At 34.8% G+C, this 26,470-nt stretch overlaps 1 protein-coding gene across 1 annotated transcript in view; it reads right to left on the bottom strand.

The window, feature by feature from the left end:
- LOC127732090 (death-associated protein kinase 1-like) overlaps positions 1 to 26,470 on the bottom strand; it is an 82,221-nt gene that overhangs the window by 47,713 nt on the left and 8,038 nt on the right. The window contains exons 4-7 of the mRNA XM_052241144.1: positions 23,991 to 24,039; positions 7,145 to 7,375; positions 2,310 to 2,849; positions 1,674 to 1,780 (exon numbers count right to left, since the gene is read on the bottom strand). Coding sequence (XP_052097104.1) covers positions 1,674 to 1,780; positions 2,310 to 2,849; positions 7,145 to 7,375; positions 23,991 to 24,039 — 927 coding nt within the window. The remainder of the gene's footprint in view (positions 1 to 1,673; positions 1,781 to 2,309; positions 2,850 to 7,144; positions 7,376 to 23,990; positions 24,040 to 26,470) is intronic.

Genomic DNA, 26,470 nt, shown 5'->3' with positions numbered 1-26,470 from the left:
TGATCAAATATTTATCTCATCTGCCTACAAACAGTTGAATATGATATAAAAGATGACTTTAGGATGATAAATAGTACTAATGGCCTCTTTGTCTTCCTTATAAGGTCTCTTTTGGTCCATTTATACCTCTCATTTCCTCAAAATTTCTACTTTTTAGGCCAATAAATAAAAATTTTGGGGTAACTTTCACTCATTTATGATAGAAATGTTATAATAAATGATTAATTGAAGTATTCAAGCTGAATGAACTATCCGTATAAAAGTTTGCTGTCTCCAAGGAGGTTTCAATAAGTCTTTAAGTAAAACTTAAAATTTACGCCCCGTCCCAGAGAGGGACATAAAAAGCTTCTCTTTTGGTGTTGTTACTGCTTTAAAAATAATTTCATTTACTTAAAACTATATATTTATTTAAGTATTTCTTAGGAAAAAATTTCTAGTATAGCAGAATATAATAAATCAGGAGAAAAAGCTCACCCAAACTCTAAGTAAGGCTTGTTCTGTCAACTAATATTCATGGTAAAGTCCTATTTCAAGGAAATTTTCTTATAAAATGTGTTTTGGAGACTCAATCCACTCAGAATATTTCATTATTTGTAATATTTCACTTAAATAGCAAGAAATTTTAACACATGAGAGTACTCACAAGGTCAAAAGTGCATGTACAGCTTCCCATATTAGGTGTAATACCACCATTGATTTTCCCCTATTAGTCTTTGTTAAATTTGCACTTTTCAAAAAATTGTGCAGAATTTATCTTTGTTTCAAATAAAGAAATACTTGGCATGAGTAAAGTTTTATCCTGTCCAGTACTATAGAAAAAATTTCACATAACATTTCATTGCATATAAGAAAATAACCATCACTGGAAGTTAACCAATCAAATTTCCCCCTTTTTTTAACCTGTGTACAAGCTTTAGTAACCATGTAACCTCAAGTTTCCAAAATATTTTATAGAAACCCCAAAAAAAAATAATGGTGCTTTGAAATACCCACGATATATGTTTATGACCCAGAAATGTTTTACTGCAATGAAATGTAGGATCAATTACCTACAACTGTCAAATTCAAGGGAATATTTTTTTAAACCTATTTTCGTATGCAACCGGATGTGACGTACTATGATTTGGTGGTATTACACCTTAATGTGAGTTATCTGTTCAAAAGAATTGCTTTATATTAAAATAAGGAGATGTATTAAAGTATGGCATACAACTGTAAGAAAAACCCATAGAGTATAAGTTTAGGTGGATATACAAACCTCCCCCCCCCCCCCCCCCCAACATAAAAAATGCATAAAAATTCAAAGGAGACTACTAACAACTAACATGAAGATTAATACCAAATCAAAATTTCATGGAACAAATGGAAACATGGACAGATGTAAAGAAGTCTACCACCCCTTTTGACATATGCAAATTACTTTATACTATTGATAAATATCTAGATCTCCTAAGGAATGCCCTGTATAAAACACCTGTTTATATCTTTTTTACTTACCACTGGTACCTTGTACTTATGTGTGGTAACAAACAAGATCTTAGGAATGCCTGTATAAAAGTCCAATTTATTTATTTTATTTTCACTTACCACTGGTACCTTGTCCTTATGGGATGCAACAAACAAGATCTTAGGGATGCCTGTTTAAAAGACCTATCTAGATATTTTACACTTACCACTGGTACCTTGTCCTTATGGGTTGCAACAAACAAGATCTTAGGGATGCCAGCATACACCACTTTACAATAGGTTAGGATTGAGTTTACCCAGTGCAGTAAGAAGACTGAAAGTAGAATAAATTCAAAGTATAATATGTGATATGAGTTGTAATGCATCTCAATCATATTTTAATACATATTACCTAATAACGTAAATGGTTTTATTTGTAACATTTGATCAGTTTTGAAAAAACAGAGGCAATCAAAAACTAGAAGTTCAATAATAGAATACAAACACCATGTTCCAAAATAAAAAAGAACAACAAGACAAACAAGCAGTCAACAAGCACTTCACAGATAATTATAGATTGATCAACACGATTACCACCAAAAACAGGGTGTGGACTAGTGTTCTCCTGTGTGGATGGTTAGCATGTCCGGATATTGGCACCAATCCTTTTTCTTATTACATTGATATGTCTCATGTAAATGAACAAAGATGTGAAGTACATGTGGATTCGTAATCTCCGTAAAAAGTGAAAACATTTAAAATATTGTAGTCTGCCTTCAAGTAATATGATATTTTCATTTGTATGGACAAACATGACAAAGTTCAGTAATATAGATGTTACAATTTTAATTAACATAAATTACCTGCTGGGGTTGGTGTCATGTGCTGCCCTGGAAAACACAGTACATCAGGGACTTCTTCATTCAATCTTTTACTTCCATCAAAAACTACTAGAAACAAAGCTCTGAAAGTCATAAATGTCTGGTGTGTCGTGTAATAGACATACTGTCCACCAAAGTCCCAGAAGATGAGTCTGCCCACTTTCATTTTATATTTCCCACTTTTGAGGACTTTCTCCATTCTCTTTCTTATTTCCTTTTTGGTCATTTTGGTTGTCATTTTCTTCTTCATTTGCTGTTTTTTAGACTCACCAGAGGACATCTGTGGTGACAAAGATTGGGCTGCTGGTGGCTGTGTAGAGGGTTCACTTGAGAGGTTCACAGGGAAAGCTGTTGACTTGGTAACTTCTGACTTCTGAGAACGATTATCTTCTTTATTTTGACTATCAACAGGTTTGGCATCAGATTCATGTTTTTCTGGTGTTTTTGTTTGTTTACTTTCATCTTCTTCTACGGAGGTCATTAACACTTTATTGTATACAACATCCAAGGCATTGTAAGTTGCTGTATAAATAAACAACAAATAACTGATGTTATCTATTATATATATATATAAATATTTATGCAAAATAGATAAACTTTGGTATGAATAGCTAAGTTAATATGGACATCCACTTTATTTGAACTTTGGTGGATAGTTGTCTCATTGGCAATCATACCTCATCTCCTAAGCCTTATCTTTATATTAAAACGATACACAAATTTAAATCTAATCAATACAGGGATAACTTTGTCTACAACGTTACAATATGTCAATATTATTGTTCACGCTGGGACAAAATGCTGCTTGCAGTTTCTTTTCACATCTTTTGTAAAAATAACGACTAGCATAACCAAAAAAATAAGACTGACACTAGACTTTCTACTTATTAAATAAAGCCCCATTATTAACCTTATCACTATTCACCTTCTAGGGTTTGTCCAAAATCAGGCATGGGGTAATGCAAATTTGTAATGGTAATGCATTACTTTAGCAAAAAGTTGTGTAATTTCATGCATTACATTGCATTACTTTTTTTCAAATCATATATATCTTTAACAGATTGTTGGAGATTTAACTTAACCCTTTCGCCGATGAGTCCCGGTTTACCGGTATTCACGCTTCAGACAGCTGACGATGAGTCCCGTTTTACCGGGATCGGAATACCTCTTTTATATTTCCCGCTCAAAACAGTGCAAACACGAGTTATTTTTCTTTGTTGAATACCAGGATGAAAGTGTAAACATGGCGCTTCCGTTTGTTGAAAACCGTGTCAAAATCAGAGGAAATTTACGGAATTTACGAGAATTTGAAATGAGGGAACATTTTTTTGAAAGAATATGGAAGAATTGAAGCCAAACTAGTATACTTTTTTGACATAAAATGTCGTTTTATGTACAAAACACTTGGAATGGACATCGTTCAGTGTAAGGAATTTGTACAACTTCATTAAATTTTTCAAAATTTTGCCGTTTTGGGGTTAAAAAATTACGATTTTGGGTCAAAGAGCAGAATTTTGAGAATTTCACCTACATAATGCCGAAAATTTGAAAATTTGAATATTTTATGAAGAAAAAATTATCAAAACATGAACAAAACTGTGAACATGGTGTTAGTGAATGAAATAAAGACACAAAATACTACAGACAAGTTTTTATTGACATTTATTATGAAGATCTCCCACTTGAGTAATAGTAGCCAGGGAAGCCATCGTCTCAGAGTAGCTTCTGTCTGGGCAGCTATAGGTGAAAGGGTTAAGCAGAATTTAAGATTTCTTGATTAACAAAGAACATAATTATTTGAATATTGATTTCCTATTTTTTATCTATTTTTCACACTTTACATAAATCGCTAGAGGGAATTTGGAGATTGAGCCTTGCCCACGGTAAAACTTGAAAAAAATTTGGTATAAATACTAGAATGACCAAGTTACAATTCTAAATGCATAAAACAACAGTTACACTGTATATCGATCTATATCAGATTTTTTTTTATTTCATTTTATTTCATACATGTTCCTGCATAAAAATATTGATATTTGAAAAGCATAACTGTGTTACATTGTTGTCAAAAGATCAATTAATACCTTGTCAATTAAATAACAGATAATTGATGTCATAAAAAAAAAATTAATTTGTTTTACAATAAATCTTTTCACCGTTTTGATACTTGGTGAAAAATTAAGCTCTATGTTTATTTTATAATTAAGAAGGAAGTTCTCAGTAAATATTTTGATTGTAATTAAAAAAAAAACCAAATGTATAATATTTATGAAAGTAAAGGTAATATAAAGTATAAAAGAAGTACTAACTTCATCTCTGTAATTCGTTTTTAGAGAGAACACAGAGATGTATACCTTGAAACATATAATGCACATGATCGAAGGATGAAACTTTCGGAACCCTTATGATGTTAAATTGTAACAGTCGTATTGAATAGACCTTGTACATGTATACTAAAATTCAATACATGGAACATTATTGCATATGCTAGAATCTCTTGTGACTTGATGTTGTTTTTCGAAATATTTGATTTTTCTTTTCACTTGATTATAAAATTTACTAATGTAATGTGTAATTCAATGCATTACTTTGCAAAAGTAATTGTAATTGAATTCATTACTTTGATAAATACATGTAGCTGTAATTGTAATTAATGCATGTTTTTGTTAAAGTAATTGTAATATAATGCATTACATTGCAATGAAATTCTCCCCATCCCTGTCCAAAATAAAAAACATAATCAATTTCAGTTGTCAAATAATTTTCTACTAAATTAGTTGCTAAATAGGCAACCTAGTTCTCTGAAATGAATAACTCAAAACAAAAAAAAAATCCCTGCAAAGCACACTACTAAGTAAGGCTTCAGAATGCTAAACAAATATGCATGAAAATAAGAACTAAAGTATGTCATATGAATTGATATTCAGTTTGTTAATGTCTATTTTCAGTATCTGCCTGGTATAAATTTAGTTTCTAAATATTTACCAATCAAACTGTATGGAAAAAAGAAATTTCATAATGTAAATTGATTCAAACCCTGTTAGACTGACAATAAATCTTTACTACTAAAGGAAGAGACCGATTTCATTGAGCCACAACTCCACTGAAACAAAGTTGGAAATATTTGTGATATGACGTATAAATGTAGTGTTTTGCACTTCCTAAAATAATCTTTTTTCCACAGAAAACGACAATTTTTGAGAAAATATCCAAATTCGGAGACCATTATCGATCCGTGTCTTTTGCGCATGCTCAGTCGATGTAATGCCCAACAACTCGGCCCACGACCAACTCGCACCACTCAAAAAAAAGAAATATAACAAACTCGAAGAAATGTGTTTAATCATAAGATTGTTTTCTTCTTCTCTTAGTAAATTCCTCCTTCCTCAGAGCACCCACATCACACAGAGACAGAACTCGCACCACTCGAAAAAAAAAAAAAATACTACAAACTCGCACCACTGAAGAAATGATTTAAATCATCAGAGAGTTCTAGATTGTCTTCTTCTTCTCTGAGTTATTTCTTCCGTTCTTGGAGAACCCGTATCACACAGTGACAGAACTTGACTCGCACCTTTCGAAAAAAAAAAGAAAGAAATACTACAAACTAGCACCACTGAGACATGTTTTAATCATCAGTGTTCTAGATTGTCTTCTTCTCTGAGTTATTTCCTCCGTTCTAGGAGCACCTGTGTAACACCAAGACAGAAGCTAACTAATTGGACATTCAAACTCCTATGGAAGAACTGACAAACTAATAATAAACTGTTATCACAGAGATATATCTAGCTTTTTGTAATTTTGATTATGCAAATGTTGAAATCAAAATGGCAATACTTAATAAGTTAGGCAAATATTCAAAGTCAATGAACCATGACTGAGGTACATAGCTAAACCATCTCCATGTGAATGAGATGCGCCAATGCTAATACAACTGCATACCAAATATCATTGACTTATTATAAGTTGTTCCCTTTAAACAAACCTGAACACAAACATTAACTTGTAAACTATGTAAAAGTTTCAAAGTCAATGAACCATGAAGAGGGGGTGGAGCTATATAATCTCCATGGAAACGATACTTACAAATGCCAATAAATTTGCATACCAAATATTATTGACTTAACATTAGCAGTTCATCTTAAATTGATCTTATCACAAACTAATACATGTAAACTAAGCAAAAGTTTCAAAGTCAATAGGCCATGACTGAGGGGATGGGGCCAAATATTCTCCATTGAAATGAGATGTGCTAATGCTTATACAACTGAATCCAATTAACATTGGCCTACCACTAATGGTTCCCCTTGAACTGACCTAATCACAAACTAATACATGTTAACTAAGCAAAATTTTCAAAGTCAATAGACCATGACTAAAGGGGCTGAGCCAAATAATCCCCATGGAAATGAGATATGCCAATGCTTATACAACTGCATACCAAATATCATTGACCTACCACTAATGGTTCCTCATAAACTGACCTTATCACAAACTAATACATTGTTGACGCCGCCGCCGTCGAAGCCGGAAACAGCATCCCTTTGTCTCGCTTTTTGACTCCGTCAAGCTAGACAAAAACTATCAACTTAATGCATCAGTGCATAAAAATGGTTTGAGAAACACGAACCCAAGCTGTGTATCACCATAAACATTTCAAGTAGTCTTCAAGCCGCGCTTGTGTGGGTTTTTCCTAGTATATAAAATGACAGAACCTAAGTGAGCACATCCACAAACCCCACTCCCCTACATTATCATTGGGCAAACACTGAATCTTCCTCAGATATAAATAAATGTATGTATTTGTCTATTCTTACCTGGATCAATCATGATCCAACTTCTGGTCTCAATATCAAGGCCACAGCGACCTTCTACGAGCGAAATGCCATCAGTGGGACGTCTCTTTTCTGGAACATTATCCCCCACTAAAAGCTTGACCAGACTTGATTTTCCCACTGCAAATTGCCCGGTTACCATGCAGCGCATGTCAAATGATTCATAGCTTCCACTGCCAAGCAATTTGTTTAACATGGCAGGTCGGTCGAAATCTGGAAATATTTTTTTCCAAATGGTCAATTATTGATGTATTTCTGATGATGTCTCAAGAAATCTGTGCTTACACCTTATAAACAGTGACTAAATAGTATCATTCCTCAGCATTCATGAATATTCTTATTTTTATCCTGCATTTTAGTTAAACTGTTGCTAGCTAAAGGGAAATAACTCAAATTTTGTGACAATTTTGATAAACTGTAAATTTTAGCTTTCTGACTGTCAGATTTAAAGCATACTTACAATCCAAAAAGATTTCTTATCTTTATTGTTAGTATCAAGGTATTGCTGAAACTTCTATGCATACATTTATTGTATTAAATGAATCATTGAAAGTTGAGGTAGTAATTTTTGAATAAGAATCAGCATAATCAGACATAATTTTCAACTAAAATCATAGAATGTTGAGGTAGTAATTTTTGAATTGCAATAAAAATGTCAAAATTTTTATAGTAATTTTCTTTTACAAAACATCTTCTTCATAAGAATCAGCATAATCAGACATAATTTTCAACTAAAATATGTAATATTCAGTAAAATATATATGAATGTACAATATATTGTCAATATGTTTCCAAGGTAGATAAAATGCCCCATTTTAGCTCACCTGTCCGAAGGGCCAAGTGAGCTTTTCTCATCACTTGGCATGCACCGTTGTCCGTCCTCAACAATTTTACACGAAACTACTTGGCCAAATTTAATGATGATACGCCCGTCGCGTTTTCAAAGAATAAAGTTCAATAACTTCTCAATGTCACATCCGATATTTATGAAAGACTTATCTTAATAGATATAAATCAATCACCAAAGTTTAATGAAAACTGCTCAAAGCACTTTAAGGATGTTGTCCGAAAACTGGAAAATGATCCCTTTTTTATGAATAAAATCCCATCACTGTAAATGTAAAATCTAAAATTTATAAAAATCTAAAGAGAGCTTACATCAATAGATATAAACAATTCACCAAAGTTTCATGAAAACTGCTCAAAGCATTTTTGAGTTATTGTCCGTAATAGGAAAATCCCCCTTTTTGTAATGAATAAAACCTCATAACTCAGAAATGTAAAATCTAAAATTTATAAAAATCGAAAGGGAGCTTACGTCAATAGATATAAACAAGTTATTGTCCAAAAACTGGAAAATCCCCCTTTTTGTAATGAATAAAGCTCCATACCTCAGAAACGTAAAATCTAAAATTTATAAAAATCGAAAGGGAGCTCATGTCAATAGATATAAACAATTCACCAAAGTTTCTTGCAAATTAGTGAAAGTTTTTTTGAGTTCTTGTCCGAAAACTGGAAAATCCCCCTTTTTTAAGGAATAAAACCCCATATCTCCGAAACGTAAAATCTAAAATTTATAAAAAAAAACAAAAGGAGCTCACGTCAATAGATATAAACAATCCATCAAAGTTTCATACAAATTGGTTTAAGCGTTTGTGAGTTAATATCCGACATGTTGTCGATGGACGGACAGGCGGACAACGGTATACCATAATACGTCCCGTAAATGGGCGTAAAAAAATTGAGCATAGGGGTAAAATGAAATTTTGTCTATTATTTTGTAAACCGTTATAAATAGAGAAAAATCTGACAGGAGCAAAACTGTTCAGAATGTTGAGCTCTTACAACTGTTCATATAAATCAAAACGACTTCTTATAGGACTATTATTTTGAAAATTAACTAGAGGCTCTAAAGAGCCTGTGTCGCTCACCTTGGTCTATGTGCATATTAAACAAAGGACACAGATGGATTCATGACAAAATTGTGTTTTGGTGATGGTGATGTGTTTGTAGATCTTACTTTACTGAACATTCTTGATGCTTACAATTATCTCTATCTATAATGAACTTGGCCCAGTAGTTTCAGTGGAAATTATTTTGTAAAAATTTACAAAATTTATGAAAATTGTTAAAAATTGATTATAAAGGGCAATAACTCCTTAAGGGGTCAATTGACCATTTTGGTCATGTTGACTTATTTGTAGGTCTTACTTTTCTGTACATTATTGCTGTTTACAGTTTATCTTTATCTATAATAATATTCAAGATAATAACCAAAAGCTGAAAAAAATTCTAAAAATTACCAATTCAGGGGCAGCAACCCAACAACGGGTTGCCTGAATGGTCTGAAAATTTAAGGGCGTATAGATCTTGACCTAATGAACAATTTTGTTTTTGAAAGATTTGCTTGAAATGCTTTGGGTTTAGATATATGAGCCAAAAACTGCATTTTACCCTATGTACTATTATTAGCCATGTCGGCCATCTTGGTTCGCGGGCGGGGTCATCAGACACAATTTTCAAACTACATACCCTAATGATGATTGTTTACAACTTTGGTCAAATTCATCTTAGTAGTTTCAGAGGAGAAGATTTTTGTAAAAGATAACAAAAATTTACGATAAATTGTTAGAAATTGACTATAAAAGGGCAATAACTCCTTAAGGGGTCAACTGACCATTTTGGTCATGTTGACTTATTTGTAGAACTTATAATAATATTCAAGATAATAACCAAATTCATCTGAAAATTTCAGGGCAGATAGATCTTGACTTGATAAACATTTTTACCCCGTCAGATTTGCTCTCAATGCTTTGGTTTCAGAGATATAAGCCAAAATCTACATTTTACCCCTATGTTCTATTTTTAGCCATGGCGGCCATCTTGGTTGGTTGGCCGGGACACCAGACACATTTTTTAAACTAGATACCCTAATAATGATTGTGGCCAAGTTTGGTTAAATTTGGCCCAGTAGTTTCAGAGGAGATGATTTTTGTAAAAGTTTACGGACGACGGACACCAAGTGATGAGAAAAGCTCACTTGGCCCAGCTAAAAAAGATAGAAATTTTAAATTGCAAAAAGAATCAGGAAGACAAGTTCTAAAAAAAAGTCTAATTGTCAATATCGTCAGTCAACTCCTCATTAGAGTTATTATACTTTGATGACAATTTTACCAATTTTTTGGCGTTTTTGCCTTATATCTTAAAAATTGTGATAGATAGAAACTTTAATAAGCAAAAATAACCAGCAAGACAAGATCTACAATTAAGACAATATGGAGGAAATCGTCTGATGACTCCTTAACGGAGTTATTGCCCTTTAATGACAATTTTTGCAATTTTTTTTGCCTTATATGATAATTTTTTTTGCGTTTTGCCTTATATGATAATTTTTTTTGCGTTTTGCCTTATATGATAATCAAACAGCTCTGAGGGAAAAGACAGCCATTGTTTCTATTTTTTTGGGTATCAATATTTAGTTAGAAAAATGCAAGAACAGTTAAGCTAGCCACTGTGAAATATTTTGAATTTTAATATGGTGGACGAGGTCAGATTATTAAAAGTCTTTGTGAGGGCAACTTTATTCATACTCATAAATAACTAACTTAATAAAATGCAACTAAAATGACAACAATAATGCACATGCTGAAATGTCTTGCCTGATTTACTTGATTGAATTAAATTTCATACCATACATCAAATAAAGTTGGCCTAGCCTATTGCATATACTCAGATACTGTAAGCCAAAGGGCCAGACCTGATTGCCAAAATTGAGCATTGACAAAATTAATGAACCATGAAAATGAGGTCAAGGTCCGATGAACCTTACCAGACAGACATGTACACCTTACAATCATTCCGTACAACAAATAAAGTTGGGCTTTGCTTATTGTTAAAGGCCTTTCAGTGACCTATAGTTGTTAATTTCTGTGTCATTTGGTCTCTTGTGAAGAGTTGTTTCATTGACAATCATACCACATCTTCTTTTTTTATATTGACCAATGGCTTACAGCATTTGATAAATGGACAAAACCATGAAAATTTGTGAAAGACATGTCCACCTAACAATCATGATATATACCAAATATAGTGTCTGATGGATATATGTACATTGTTGTAGACCTTGCAAGCATCAAATATACAAAATATATTACCCTATAACTCATAGTAAGGGAGTAAATCACAGCAACAAAACTAAAACAAGCATTCTGAAAGTATTTCAGGGCAATACATAGTCCCCTACCAGTTAAAAACTCATTGCACTGAAACAACTTGATCTATCCTTATTGTTAATATGATCAAACTGCATAATGAATATCAAAGCAAAATCTTCAAGTGCGAAGAAAAGAAAAAAGTGTGGAAAATTGATTATTTGTGTGAATTTTACGAGGACCATATTGAACAGGCACTTGTCTCAGAAAACAAATTTCCCGTTATACCTTAATATAACACAAGGAAATTAACTCGCATTTTTGAAAAATGTCACCCGGTTGCGAAATTCCGTTATATTTCGAATTCTCAGTTGTCAACCCCACTAAAACTTATTATGCCGTAAATCTAAATTGATTTACCTACACAATGGTGTATAACACGCCTACCTTTGATATCAGAATCATTCGTAGCATGCCTACTGGCCTACCTAAGTATGTCAACCGTAATTATTTTCCTCTACCAACACCCGATTGGAAATATAAGACTCGCAGTAAATGATTAATTAAAAAAAGTATTTAAAAAAAAACCTGTTAGTTTTTGTCTGAATAGAACTTATCACCCAGATAGTAAATTTGTAAAAGATTCCGTGAAAAAATCTAACAAGTGTTATTTGAGGTATGTCTAATGAGTTAAGAGTTTCAATTTTTAGACTCAAATTTTCCCATTCCATCAATGTGGTTCAGACTCTCTCTGGACTTTACATATAAAATGAGATAACTCCAAGAAATATTTATTTTTAGCAATAGACCTTCCCATAAAATTTGACCAATAGGATACCTTTTACTGCGAGTCTTATATTTCCAATCGAGTGTTGGTAGACAAAATAATTACGGTTGACATACTTGGGTAGGCCTGCTATGAATGATTTCGACAACAAAGGTAGGCGTGTTATACACCATTGTGTAGATAAATCAATTTTGATTTACGGTATAACAAGTTTTATTGGGGTTGACAACAGAGAATTCAAAATATAATGGAATTTCGCGACCGGGTGACATTTTTCAAAAATGCGAGTTAAGTACCTTGCGTTATATCAAAACCCTTTCATCCCCAACGATGCCTTGAGGCATCGCCTGACGTTGGCCCAACGATGCCTTGAGGCATCGTTTTTCGGTATTTTTAAAATCAGTTTCACAACGAAATGACGGGGCGTATGATCGAGAAAATTGACGTAGTCATTGAGCGTATTTTGAAATTTGTTTCTATGCTTCGTTTAGTGCAATCGTACAGTTTAAAATAAGAAATATACAGTTGAAACGTCATTCACGATGGGGGAAATTAATGGCTTCCTCCGTGGAGCAACATGGGTTCAACGGCCGTTTATTTCAATGTTTTATGTTTTGGAAAAGGCCTCTTCCAGTGAAAATCATAAATATTTATTCCTTGACCTCATTTGCGATCATTTGCATATCAATGCGGATATTTAGGGGGCTTTTAATCCAACATTTCATTGAAAGTTGTCGTTTTCAAATTTGGATGTGCTTACCTTTGTGTTGCTTCGTTATTTCTTCAATTGTGCCTGCAAATGGCCACGACAAACATTTATTTAGTCCAAAAATGAGACAGCATGCACATCTCCATTTGTGTTTTGTTTTTCGATTCTATTTTATAAATAAATTGACCTTTGAAGACGGCCTTCAGTTGACCAATAAAAATTGGGATTCCGTTTTTTTTACGTCGTAATGTCATGTGAGATGTCATGTGCTTGCAGTAAAAATAATGTGCATGTTTCGAAGTTATGAACACAAAATATACACAAGACTGAGAGAACTGTTTTTGGTAAATGGAACAAGGTATAAAATGCTTCTAATTGTATCTCCTCAGATATTTAAGAACCTGCAAGACTTTCACCTTACACTCGTGTCCCAAGTATGCAGACCACAATTTTTAAAGTCCAGTCACAGCAGGCTGGATAAAAATAAATTATAAAATACACAAGCTAATACACGTGTATGTCCAGTCTTTTTTTTGTTATATATTGGAACAAGAGTGCACACGCTGAAATGTCTCGCCTTCTTTACTAATCATTGATGTTATGTTGATAGTCCTAAATATAAAGCTTTATTACAACTGTCACATAAACTTAACATTAACCAAGTAAACTAATAATTGACCAATGAACCATGAAAATGAGGTCAAGGTCAGATGAACTATGCTAGGCAGGCATGTACAGCTAACAATTCTTCCATACAACAAATATAGTTGACCTATTGCTTATAGTTTAAGAAAAAACAGACCAAAACACAAAAACTTAACACTGAGCAATGAACCTTGAAAATGAGGTCAAGGTCAAATAAAACCTGCGTGACTGACAAATAGATCATAAAATATTTCCATACACCAAATATAGTTAAACTATTGCACATAGTATTAGAAAAAAAGACCAAAACTCAAAAACTTCACTATGACCACTGAACCATGAAAATGAGGTCAAGGTCAGATGACACCTGCCCGCTAGACATGTACACCTTACAATCATTCCATACACCAAATATAGTAGACCTATTGCATACAGTATAAGAAAAACAGACCAAAACACAAAAACTTAACTATAACCACTGAACCATGAAAATGAGGTCAAGGTCAGATGACACCTGCCAGTTGGACATGTACACCTTACAGTCCTTCCATACACCGAATATACTAGACCTATTGCTTATAGTATCTGAGATATGGACTTGACCACCAAAACTTAACCTTGTTCACTGATCCATGAAATGAGGTCAAGGTCAAGTGAAAACTGTCTGACGGACATGAGGACCTTGCAAAGTACGCACATACCAAATATAGTTATCCTATTACTTATAATAAGAGAGAATTTAACATTAAAAAAAATCTTAATTTTTTTTTAAGTAGTCACTGAACCATGAAAATGAGGTCAAGGACATTAGACATGTGACTGACGCAAACTGCGTAACATGAAGCATCCATATACAAAGTATGAAGCATCCAGACCTTCCACCTTCTAAAATGTAAAGATTTTTAAGAGGTTAGCTAACGCCTCCGCCGCCGGATCACTATCCCTATGTCGAGCTTTCTGCGACAAAAGTCGCAGGCTCGACAATAAAATGGAAAAGGAGTTGATATTTTAACAGATTAAATTATAAAGATTGTAGTTAACTGGTATTGCAAAGTAGCCATAGACAAGAACAATATTTTAATGTGAATGGAAATGAACATTTTAACCTCCAGCTCCAGTTTAATGACATATATATATATTCAATATAAAACCTCAGAAATTAAAAGGAAATATCTTATTAATATCTTGGTAATTTTTTTATGGAGGGCTTCAGTGGAAAGCAATAAACAAAATCAGAGACATATACTCAGACAAAATTAAATAAAAGAGGTAAATTCCAAATTTTATTTTCAAGAAATATTTTGAAAAACCTGGGTGTTGTTTAAGAAATTTCAATTCCAAATTTAAAAGTCCTAGTGTGTTAGTAAGTTCAGATAATAATTTAAATAAATCCTAAAAGTATCTGGTCACTGGTGTAAAACATATGAAAATAAAAAAAAAAATATTCTATTGACTATTCTATGCAACTATAAATAAATCATCAAAATTCTAATGATAGAAAAGTGAAAGTAAACATTTTATATTCAGACTTCTGGAAAATCAGGGTATTTTTATGCTGAAATATGGACATGAGCTGCTTTTCACGCTACTTATTGTTGTGTTTAGAAACGTGACCTATTTATATAAATAACTCGGGAAAGCCAATTCCAAATCGAGTCAAGGTCAACAATGGCTGCAGATGAATGTTGGACGCTGACAAAATATTATGATCATCGTGAGACGTGGACCATACGGCATACAGTTTACTTTACACAACTGTTTGAATGATTAAAATAAGTCGTCGCCGATTTGTTTGATGATGGTATTTTAACAGAAAATGTGCGAATATGATTCTTTATAAAGAGACTTCTCCGCTAAAAAATTCCGTTTTTTGACAAATTCACTTAATTTTTCCATAGATTTACTCAAATTAAATATATATTTTACATTTATAAACGGAAAAAAATACGACAGAACAGTTATTGTAATATGCACTATCGATGTTTAATCAACAATCGCACGCCAGCTCCAGGAAAAGCATCAACATGTCGATTTACAAAATGTCTGAAATGACTACAAAAAAACAAGCACTTTTATTGAAATCAATTCGGGCGGGTGACGGTCGCGTGCAATTTCTATAATGTCATAGAGACGCACAATCCAGTTCAATCCGGTAAAGAAAGTGTTAAGGTATAATGGGATTTTTTTTTGTTGAGATAAGTGCCTGTGCCATATTGCTGCAAAAAAATCATTCGAAACAAACAAAATTCAAACTTGATCTGTAACTTGTCAATGTAAAACTATATACCAAATACCAAATCAATATCTTCAAGCATAATGAAAAAAAATGCAGAAAACTGATTACTCGAGAGAATTTTCTAAATCCAAGAAACATAACTCTGCAAAAAATCATCAGATCGGAACAAAATTCGAGCTTGGTCTGTAACTTGTAATGGTAACCTCTATATAAAATATCAAGCATGACGAAAAAAAATGCAGAAAACTGATTACTTGCGTGAATTTTCAAAGTTCAAGGATCATAACTCTGCACAAAATCACCAGACCAGAACTAAAATCAAATTTGATCTGTAACTGGTCATGATAAAACTATATATACTAAATATCAAATCAATATCTTCAAGCACCAAGGAAAATAGTCTGGAAAACTGATTTGATGAACTGAAGAATGGACAGACAGACAGACAGAAGGACAGAGTGCAAACCTGAATTTCGTCGATAGGAGACTAAAAATATTCAAGCAGTTGCTTAACCATGAAAATGGAAATAGACATAGAACAGACAGGAAACTTCGTAATATAAGTATATAAGGCATTTGCATACAAGGTATGAAGCATCCAGGTCTTCTACCTTCTGAAATATAAATATTTATATACAAATAGTTTATGCTGTTGCTGCCGCTAGATTGTAATCCCTATGTCTTGGATTCTGTGACTTTCGACACATGCAGTCTTCACAATAGACTTTTGAATCTAAAAGCTGAATTTTAAGAAAATTTTAGTTAAAATTATATTGGCCTGTGGAGATGATTTTTACAGGCCCGACAGAAGTTTTACAAGCCTGGGCTGGTGGGCCTGTGGTTGAGCACGAAGATTGCACATGTGAGACAAAAAGATCAAGGTTTAATGAATATTGAATAATATACTTATGATCTAAGAGACTGATCATTTTATTTCATAGGGGGGACCTTGAAAGAAAATAAATTCAAGACCCTCTTCCAAAAACCATGAATATTTGAACACCCCTCCGGACTCCCGACAAATTTCTCAATACTTTAATACTGCCTGTTTCTGTATTGACCCTGTTATAGATTCAATATAAAAATAAGAAGATTTGGTATAATTGCCCATGAGACAACTCTCCACAAGAGACCAAATGACACAGAAATTAACAACTATAGGTCACCGTACAGCCTTCAACAATGAGCAAAGCCCATAGTCAGCTATAAAAGGCTCCAATATGACAAATGTAAAACAATTCAAACAAGAAAACTAACGGCCTGACTTATGTACAAAATAATGAACGAAAAACAAATTTGATATACAGCAACAAATGACAACCACTGAAATACAGGCTCCTCTGGAACAGGCACATACAGAATGTGGCGGGGTTAAACATGTTAGCGGGCGCCCAACCTTCCCCCTAACCTGGGACAATGGTGTAACAGTACAACATATGAACTACAAAAATCAGTTTAAAAGGGCTCAACTCATCAGATAGATACAAAGCACAAAACAAGAAACAAAAACACAGAGGGTACTTATACATCCTCACAACAAAAGGACATTAAGTACAAATCTGAGAGTACTCACAGTTACTGACAGCTAGTTCAAAGCCAATAACAACTAATAAAAAAAATTATGCATCTAAGACTAAAATATCAATCAGTACACATCCAACTTCCTATGGATTTAGTGTAAAGACATCACTAATATTTCAAAAGATCTAATTACAGTGTTGATTTGGTAACCTTTAAGAATAAGTTTATCTAAAGGATCTATAAGTTTACCCGGATTGTTTCTAAATTTCCGGGCTTGGTAAACGACATCTCTGTAATAAAATGTTCCACTGGGCGCAGTTTGATACGACCGCAGAGGTCGAACCCTGAACAGTTGGGGCAAGTATGGACACAACATTCAAGCTTGATACAGCTCTGAATTTGGATTGTGATTAAATATTTGACACAGCATAGGTTTCTGATACAGAATGAATGTGGTCTAAGAACTTAAAAATTTTTAATTTACCTATTATGGTCCAATATCCAAAATCTAAATACATACATGGTTAGATTCAGCATATCAAAGAACCCCAAGAATTCAATTTTTGTTAAAATCAAACTAAGTTTAATTTTGGACCCTTTGGACCTTAATGTAGACCAATTTGAAAACGGGACAAAAAATTAAGAATCTAAATACACGGTTAGATTCAGAATATCAAAAAACCCCAATATTTCAATTTTTGATGAAATCAAACCATATCATTATTATTTGCTTTCATATATAAATCAAAAATAACCAACTTAAAATGGAAAAATGCTTATTTTTGGCCCCTTTTTTGCCCCTTATTCCTAAATGTTTTGGGCAATAACCCCCAAACTCAATTCAAGTTTTTCCTTTGTGATATGGAACCTTGTAGTACAATTTCAGAAAGATCCATACACTTACACACAAGTTATTGTCATGAAACTAGAAAAATGCTTATATTTTGCCCCTAATTCCTAAAATTTTGAGGCAATTACCCCAAAAATAAATCCCAGCATTCATTTTGTGATATGGAACTTTGTGGTACAATGTCAGAGAGATCCATACACTAACACACAAGTTATTGTCTGGAAGTTACAAAAATGCTTATATTTTGCCCCTTTTTGGCCCCTAATACCTAAAAGTTTGAGGCAATTACCCCCAAAATCAATCCCAGCCTTCCCTTTGTGGTATGGTACCTTGCAGTACAATTTCAGAGAGATCCATACACTAACACACAAGTTATTGTCCTGAAACTAGAAAAATGCTTGTTTTTTGCCCCTTTTTGGCCCCTAATTCCTAAAAGTTTGAGGCAATAATCCCCAAAATCAATCCCAGCCTTCCCTTTGTGGTATGGTACCTTGCAGTACAATTTCAGAGAGATCCATACACATGAACACAAGTAATGGTCTTGAAACTAGAAAAATGCTTATTTTTGGCCCCTTTTTTGCCCCTTATTCCTAAATGTTTTGGGCAATAACCCCCAAACTCAATTCAAGTTTTTCCTTTGTGATATGGAACCTTGTAGTACAATTTCAGAAAGATCCATACACTTACACACAAGTTATTGTCATGAAACTAGAAAAATGCTTGTTTTTTGCCCCTTTTTTGGCCCTTAATTCCTAAAATTTTGAGGCAATCACCCCAAAAATAAATCCCAGCATTCATTTTGTGATATGGAACCTTGTGGTACAATGTCAGAGAGATCCATACACTAACACACAAGTTATTGTCTGGAAGTTACAAAAATGCTTATTTTTTGCTCCTTTTTGGCCCCTAATTCCTAAAAGTTTGAGGCAATTACCCCCAAAATCAATCCCAGCCTTCCCTTTGTGGTATGGTACCTTGCAGTACAATTTCAGAGAGATCCATACACTAACACACAAGTTATTGTCTGGAAACTAGAAAAATGCTTATTTTTGGCCCCTTAATGGGCCTTATTCCTAAATGTTTTGAGCAATTACTCCCAAACTCAATTCCAGCTTTTCCTTTGCGATATGGAACTTTGTAGTATAATTTCAGAAAGATCCATACACTTATACACAAGTTATTGTCCTGAAACTAGAAAAATGCTTGTTTTTTGCCCCTTTTTGGCCCCTAATTCCTAAAAGTTTGAGGCAATTACCCCCAAAATCAATCCCAGCCTTCCCTTTGTGGTATGGTACCTTGCAGTACAATTTCAGAGAGATCCATACACTTGAACACAAGTTATTGTCTGGAAACTAGAAAAATGCTTATTTTTGGCCCCTTTTTTGCCCCTTATTCCTAAATGTTTTGGGCAATAACCCCCAAACTCATTTCAAGTTTTTCCTTTGTGATATGGAACCTTGTAGTACAATTTCAGAAAGATCCATACACTTACACACAAGTTATTGTCATGAAACTAGAAAAATGCTTGTTTTTTGCCCCTTTCTTTGCCCCTAATTCCTAAAATTTTGAGGCAATTACCCCAAAAATAAATCCCAGCATTCATTTTGTGATATGGAACCTTGTGGTACAATGTCAGAGAGATCCATACACTAACACACAAGTTATTGTCTGGAAGTTACAAAAATGCTTATTTTTTGCCCCTTTTTGGCCCCTAATTCCTAAAAGTTTGAGGCAATTACCCCCAAAATCAATCCCAGCCTTCCCTTTGAGGTATGGTACTTGCAGTACAATTTCAGAGAGATCCATACACTAACACACAAGTTATTGTCTGGAAACTAGAAAAATGCTTATTTTTGGCTCCTAATTCCTAAACGTTTTGAGCAATTACTCCCAAACTCAATTCCAGCTTTTCCTTTGTGATATGGAACTTTGTAGTATAATTTCAGAAAGATCCATACACTTATACACAAGTTATTGTCCTGAAACTAGAAAAATGCTTGTTTTTTGCCCCTTTTTTTTGGCGAGGCCAAATAATCTCCATGGTAATGAGATGTGCCAATGCTAATACAACTGCATACCAAATATCATTGACCTACAACTAGTGTTTCCCCATGAACTGACCTAATCACGAACTAATACATGTAAACTAAGCAAAGTTTCAAAGTAAATAGACCTTGACTGAGGGGGCGGGGCCAAATAATCTCCATGGTAACGAGATGTGCCAATGCTAGTACAACTGCAAACCAAATATCATTGACCTACTACTAGTGGTTCACCATGAACTAGACCTAATCACAAACTAATACATTGTTGACGCCGCCAGAAACAGAATACTTATGTCTCGCTTTTTGACTCCGTCAAGGCGAGACAAAAACTTAACATTGAGCAATCAACCGTGAAAATGAGGTCAAGGTCAAATAAAACATGCCAGACTGACATTTACATCATAAAATATTTTAATACACCAAATATAGTTGACCTGCTGCATACAGTATTAGAAAAACAGACCAAAAAACAAAAACTTCACATTGAGCAATGAACCGTGAAAATGAGGTCAAGGTCAGATGACACTTGCCAGTTGGACATGTACACCTTACAATCATTACATACACCAAATATAGTAGACCTATTGCTTATAGTATCTCAGATATGGACTTGACCATGAAAACTTAACCTTGTTCACTGATCCATGAAATGAGATCCAGGTCAAGTGAAAACTGCCTGACAGGCATGAGGACCTTGCAAGGTACACACATACTGAATATAGTTATCCTATTACTCATAATAAGAGAGAAATTAACATTACAAAAAATTCTGAACTTTTTTTTCAAGTAGTCACTGAACCATGAAAATGAGGTCAAGGACAATGGACATATGACAGACGGAAACTTCATATCATAAGGCATCTATATACAAAGTATGAAGCATCCTGGTCTTCTTCCTTCTGAAATATTAAGCTTTCAAGAAGTTAGTTAACGCCGCCGCCGGATCACTATCCCAAGTCGCAGGCTCCACAAAAACCTAGTATAAAAAAAATCAATATGTAACCTTACTAAAAGGAAACATGTTTTTGCTTAAATACTTCACAATTGATTTAAGTGCAGTCACGTGACCGATAGTCGTACAAGATACCAGGAAACTTGAGAATATATTACTGAGGTATACAAACATAATGAAAATCTGAAGAAACAGGTGATACAGCTGGGCTGATTGATGAAATGTAGCCTAAAAGACAGGTTCTGACAGCTAAAGACCAAAGATATGACAGGGAAAAGCAAAAACGTAAATTTTTGCCCCAATGGAAGGTGAATCATCCTTGGGTGACTTTCGATGATTCAACTGATTTATCCCTCACACACTGAAAGGGAAAATGCTCTGGTTTTTGGACACAAAACTTAAAACTTGACCCCATAAAAAATCATGAAACTACCTCCCAGCATCTATATTGCCAAATCAGTGGTTAAAAGAAACTTATAAACAAAGTTGAGCTGTTATCTGACAAGTTAGGCTAGTGTGTTCTGAAGCAGCAGGGGCCTCGGTGGCCCAGTGGTCTAAGTAGTTACTACTGTAATCACTAGCCAGTCAACACTGAGGTTGTGAGTTCGAACCCCGCTTGTGCAGGTGCACTCGACTCCAATCTTAATTGACTAGGATTGTCAGTTTTCCTATCGAAGGTCGGTGGTTTTCTCCGGGCACTCTGGCTTCCTCCACCAATAAAAACTGGCCGCCACAAAATAGCCCAAAAGCGGTGCTTAAAAGTGGCGTTAAAACACCAAAATCAAATCAAATCATCTTAAGCACCAATTGAAACCAGAACAATTAAAAAGGTACGCAGTGTTATTTAACACAGCATATAGGGTTGGCATGGGAAAGGGGAACCCTTTCTGATTGAATTTTTTTTAGAAATTCAGAAACAAGAGGCTGAATCACTCACCTGTATTTCAGAGGAGAAGATTTTTAAATGTTAGCATGGTTAGCAAACTTGATGAACAAATTATGTAAAATTGTATTTAAAGGGCAATAACTCCTTAGGGGGTCAATTGACAATTTTGGTCTTATTACCTTTTTTGTAGATCTTACTTTGCTGAACATTATTGCTGCTTACAGTTTACATGGTTTATATATATCTATAATAATATTCAAAATAATAACAAAAAACTGCAAAATTTTGTTAAAACTACCAATTCGGTGGCAGCAACCCAACAATGGGTTGTTCGATTCGTCTGATAATTTCAGGGCCAATAGATCTTGACCAATTAAACAATTTTACGCCATGTCACATTTGCTCTAAAAGATTTAGTTTTTGAGATATAAGCCAAAAACTGCATTTGACTCTTATGTTCTATTTTTAGCCATGGCAGCCATGTTTGTCGATGGATACAAACTTCGGATAAAATTTATAAACAAGATACCCTTAGGAACATTAAGTTAAAGTTTGAAGGTTATTGGCCCAGCAGTTTCAGAGGAGAAGATTTTTAAATGTTAGCAAACTTGATGAACAAATTGTGTAAAATTGTCTTTAAAGGGCAACAACTCCTTAAGGGGTCAATTGACAATTATAGTCATACAAACTTTTTTGTAGATCTTACTTTGCTGAACATTATTGCTGCTTACAGTTTATATATATCTATAATAATATTCAAAATAATAACAAAAACTGCAAAATTTTGTTAAAACTACCAATTCAGTGGCAGCAACCCAACAATGGGTTGTTCGATTCGTCTGAAAATTTCAGGGCCTGTAGATCTTGACCAATTAAACAATTTTACCCCTGTCACATTTGCTCTAAAAGATTTAGTTTTTGAGATATAAGCCAAAAACTGCATTTGACCCTCATGTTCTATTTTTAGCCATGGCGGCCATGTTTGTCGATGGATACAAACTTCGGATATAATTTATAAACAAGATACCCTAAGGAACATTTAGTTAAAGTTTGAAGGCAATTGGCCCAGTAGTTTCAGAGGAGAAGATTTTTAAATGTTAGCAAACTTGAACAAATTGTGTAAATTCAGAGGAGATGATTTTTGAAATAGTTTACGACGACGACGGACAACGACGGACGCCAAGTGATGGCATAAGCTCACATGGGGCCCTTTGGGCCCCGGTGAGCTAAAAATGAGGTTGACATATGATGAGTGCTTTGGAAGGGTAAGCATATTCTGTTTTTCTAGCTTGAGTTTTCAATTCAAATTATACTTTCCAAGAATAAAGGAGGGACCTTTAAGTACTTTTTGGTCAAAGGTTTTGGACCTCCCATTGCCTAAAGAAAATTTGAACCCTAGCATCTGGACAACCTGTTTCTCATCTGATATCAGCCTATTTAAAGTAACTTTGACCTTGTCATTTGACTTTGTGACCTAAAAATAAATAGGGATCTCCCTCTCATTATATTTACATTTATTATACTTCACGTTAAAATGCCATATTTTGATTGGCTAATACGAGTGTGTTAATTAACTCTATTACCCTTCATGGAGACGCTTGATCAAGTGTGCGCTTTATTAAATACGACTCTATCCTATGGAAAATACTCTATTACCCTTCACGGAGAGGCTTGATCTAGTGTGCGCTTTATTAAATACGACTCTATCCTATGGCAAATACTCTATTACCCTTCACGGAGACGCTTGATCAACTGTGCGCTTTATTAAATACGGATGGTTGTTATGTACAAGACGTCATAGTTTATTACTTTGAATTTGAAATTTAATCGACAGTAATAACAGAACATTCAGTATAATAAATTAAGTAACACATATCTGAGAGGGTGATAGAGCAGATTGTTACCCCTCGAAAAGACATTGTCAACCTTGGCTTCGCCTCAGTTGACAATGTTTTCTCGGGGTAACAATCTGCTCTATCACCCTCTCGGCTATGTGTTATTTATATAGTGTTAATTCTAATAATGAAATAATGTATGAGATAATACCTTCCATCCTTGGTCCAGCAGTACTTGAGGATTTCTCTGACATGACTGTCTAAAAAAAGAAGGAATATGCGCTGTGAGTTTTTGTTTACCTTGCATGGTAAATATTGACAAATTTTAGTGTTTTTTGCATATTATCTCAAAAAAACAATAGAAAAATTAAATTGTAAACAGCAGAAAAGACCAAATATGCTTGATCTTCAAAAATGCCAAAATAACCAAACATTTTAGAGCCACTGCCGGTAATCATAACCAAATGTAACCACTATTTAGTACCACTACTGGTTAAAAGTGTATCATCTACCAAGTAGACAGTGTTAGTAGCACTGCTGGTAAGGGTATCCAAGTCTACCACCTACCAAGTAGACAGTGTTTATTACCACTACCTGTAAGGGTATTCAAGTGTACCATCAACCCAGTAGACAGTGTTTAGTACCACTACCTGTAAGGGTATTCAAGTGTACCATCTACCCAGTAGACAGTGTTTAGTACCACTACATGTAAAGGTGTCCAAGTCTACCATCTACCCAGTAGACAGTGTTTAGTACCACTACCTGTAAGGGTATCCAAGTCTACCATCGACCCAGTAGACAGTGTTTAGTATGACTCCCTGTAAGGGTATCCAAGTGTACCATCTACCCAGTAGACAGTGTTTAGTAGCACTACCTGTAAGGGTATCCAAGTGTACCATCTACCCAGTAGACAGTCTTTAGTACCACTGCATGTAAGGGTATCCAAGTCTACTATCTACCCAGTAGACAGTGTTTAGTACCACTACCTGTAAGGGTATCCAAGTCTACCACCTACCCAGTAGACAGTGTTTAGTAACACTTCCTGTAAGGGTATTCAAGTGTACCATCTACCCAGTAGACAGTGTTTAGTACCACTACTTGTAAGGGTATCCAAGTGTACCATCTACCCAGTAGACAGTGTTTAGTAGCACTACCTGTAAGGGTATCCAAGTGTACCATCTACCCAGTAGACAGTGTTTAGTACCACTGCCTGTAAGGGTATCCAAGTCTAATATCTACCCAGTAGACAGTGTTTAGTACCACTACCTGTAAGGGTATCCAAGTTTACCACCTACCCAGTAGACAGTGTTTAGTACCACTGCTGGTAAGGGTATCCAAGTCTACCACCTACCCAGTAGACAGTGTTTAGTACCACTACCTGTAAGGGTATTTAAGTGTACCATCTACCCAGTAGACAGTGTTTAGTACCACTACCTGTAAGGGTATCAAAGTCTACCACTTACCCAGTAGACAGTGTCAAGTAGCACTACCTGTAAGGGTATCCAAGTGTACCATCTACCCAGTAGACAGTGTTTAGTACCACTGCCTGTAAGGGTATCCAAGTGTACCATCTACCCAGTATACAGTGTTAAGTACCACTGCCTGTAAGGGTATTCAAGTGTTCCATCTACCCAGTAGACAGTGTTTAGTAACACTGCCTGTAAGGGTATCCAAGTCTACCACCTACCCAGTAGACAGTGTTTAGTATCACTGCCTGTAAAGGTTCCAAGTCTTCCACCTACCCAGTAGACAGTGTTTAGAACCACTGTTGGTAAGTGTATCCAAGTCTACCACCTACCCAGTAGACAGTGTTTAGTACCACGACCTGTAAGGGTATCCAAGTGTACCATCTACCCAGTAGACAGTGTTTAGTACCACTGCCTGTAAGGGTATCCAAGTGTACCATCTACCCAGTAGACAGTGTTTAGTACCACTGCCTGTAAAGGCGTCCAAGTATACCATCTACCCAGTAGACAGTGTTTAGTACCACTACCTGTAAGGGTATCCAAGTCTACCACCTACCCAGTATACAGTGTTTAGTACCATTACATGTAAGGGTATTCAAGTGTACCATCTACCCAGTAGACAGTGTTTAGTACCACTGCCTGTAAAGGTGTCCAAGTCTACCACCTACCCTGGAGACAGTGTTTAGTACCACTGCTGGTAAGTGTATCCAAGTCTACCATCTACCCAGTAGACAGTGTTCAGTACCACGACCTGTAAGGGTATTCAAGTGTACCATCTACCCAGTAGACAATGTTTAGTACCACTGCCTGTAAGGGTATCCAAGTGTACCATCTACCAAGTAGACAGTGTTTATTACCACTGCTGGTAGGGGTATCTACATCTACCTCCTACCCAGTAGACAGTGTTCAGTACCACTACCTGTTAGGGTATTCAAGTGTACCATCTACCAAGTAGACAGTGTTAAGTACCACTGCCTATAAGGGTATTCAAGTGTACCATCTACCCAGTATAAAGTGTTTAGTACCACTGCCTGTAAGGGTATTCAAGTGTACCATCTACCCAGTTGACAATGTCAAGTAGCACTACCTGTAAGGGTATCCAAGTGTACCATCTACCCAGTAGACAGTGTTTAGTACCATTGCTGTAAGGGTACCCAAGTGTACCATCTACCCAGTATACAGTGTTTAGTACCACTGCCTGTAAGGGTATCCAAGTGTACCATCT

Source organism: Mytilus californianus, unplaced genomic scaffold (assembly GCF_021869535.1).
Source record: "Mytilus californianus isolate M0D057914Y unplaced genomic scaffold, xbMytCali1.0.p SCAF_22, whole genome shotgun sequence".
In the NCBI taxonomy this organism is placed as follows: domain Eukaryota; kingdom Metazoa; phylum Mollusca; class Bivalvia; order Mytilida; family Mytilidae; genus Mytilus; species Mytilus californianus.
Note: the sequence above shows the minus strand (reverse complement) of the source record. Positions and strands in the feature narration are given on the sequence as shown.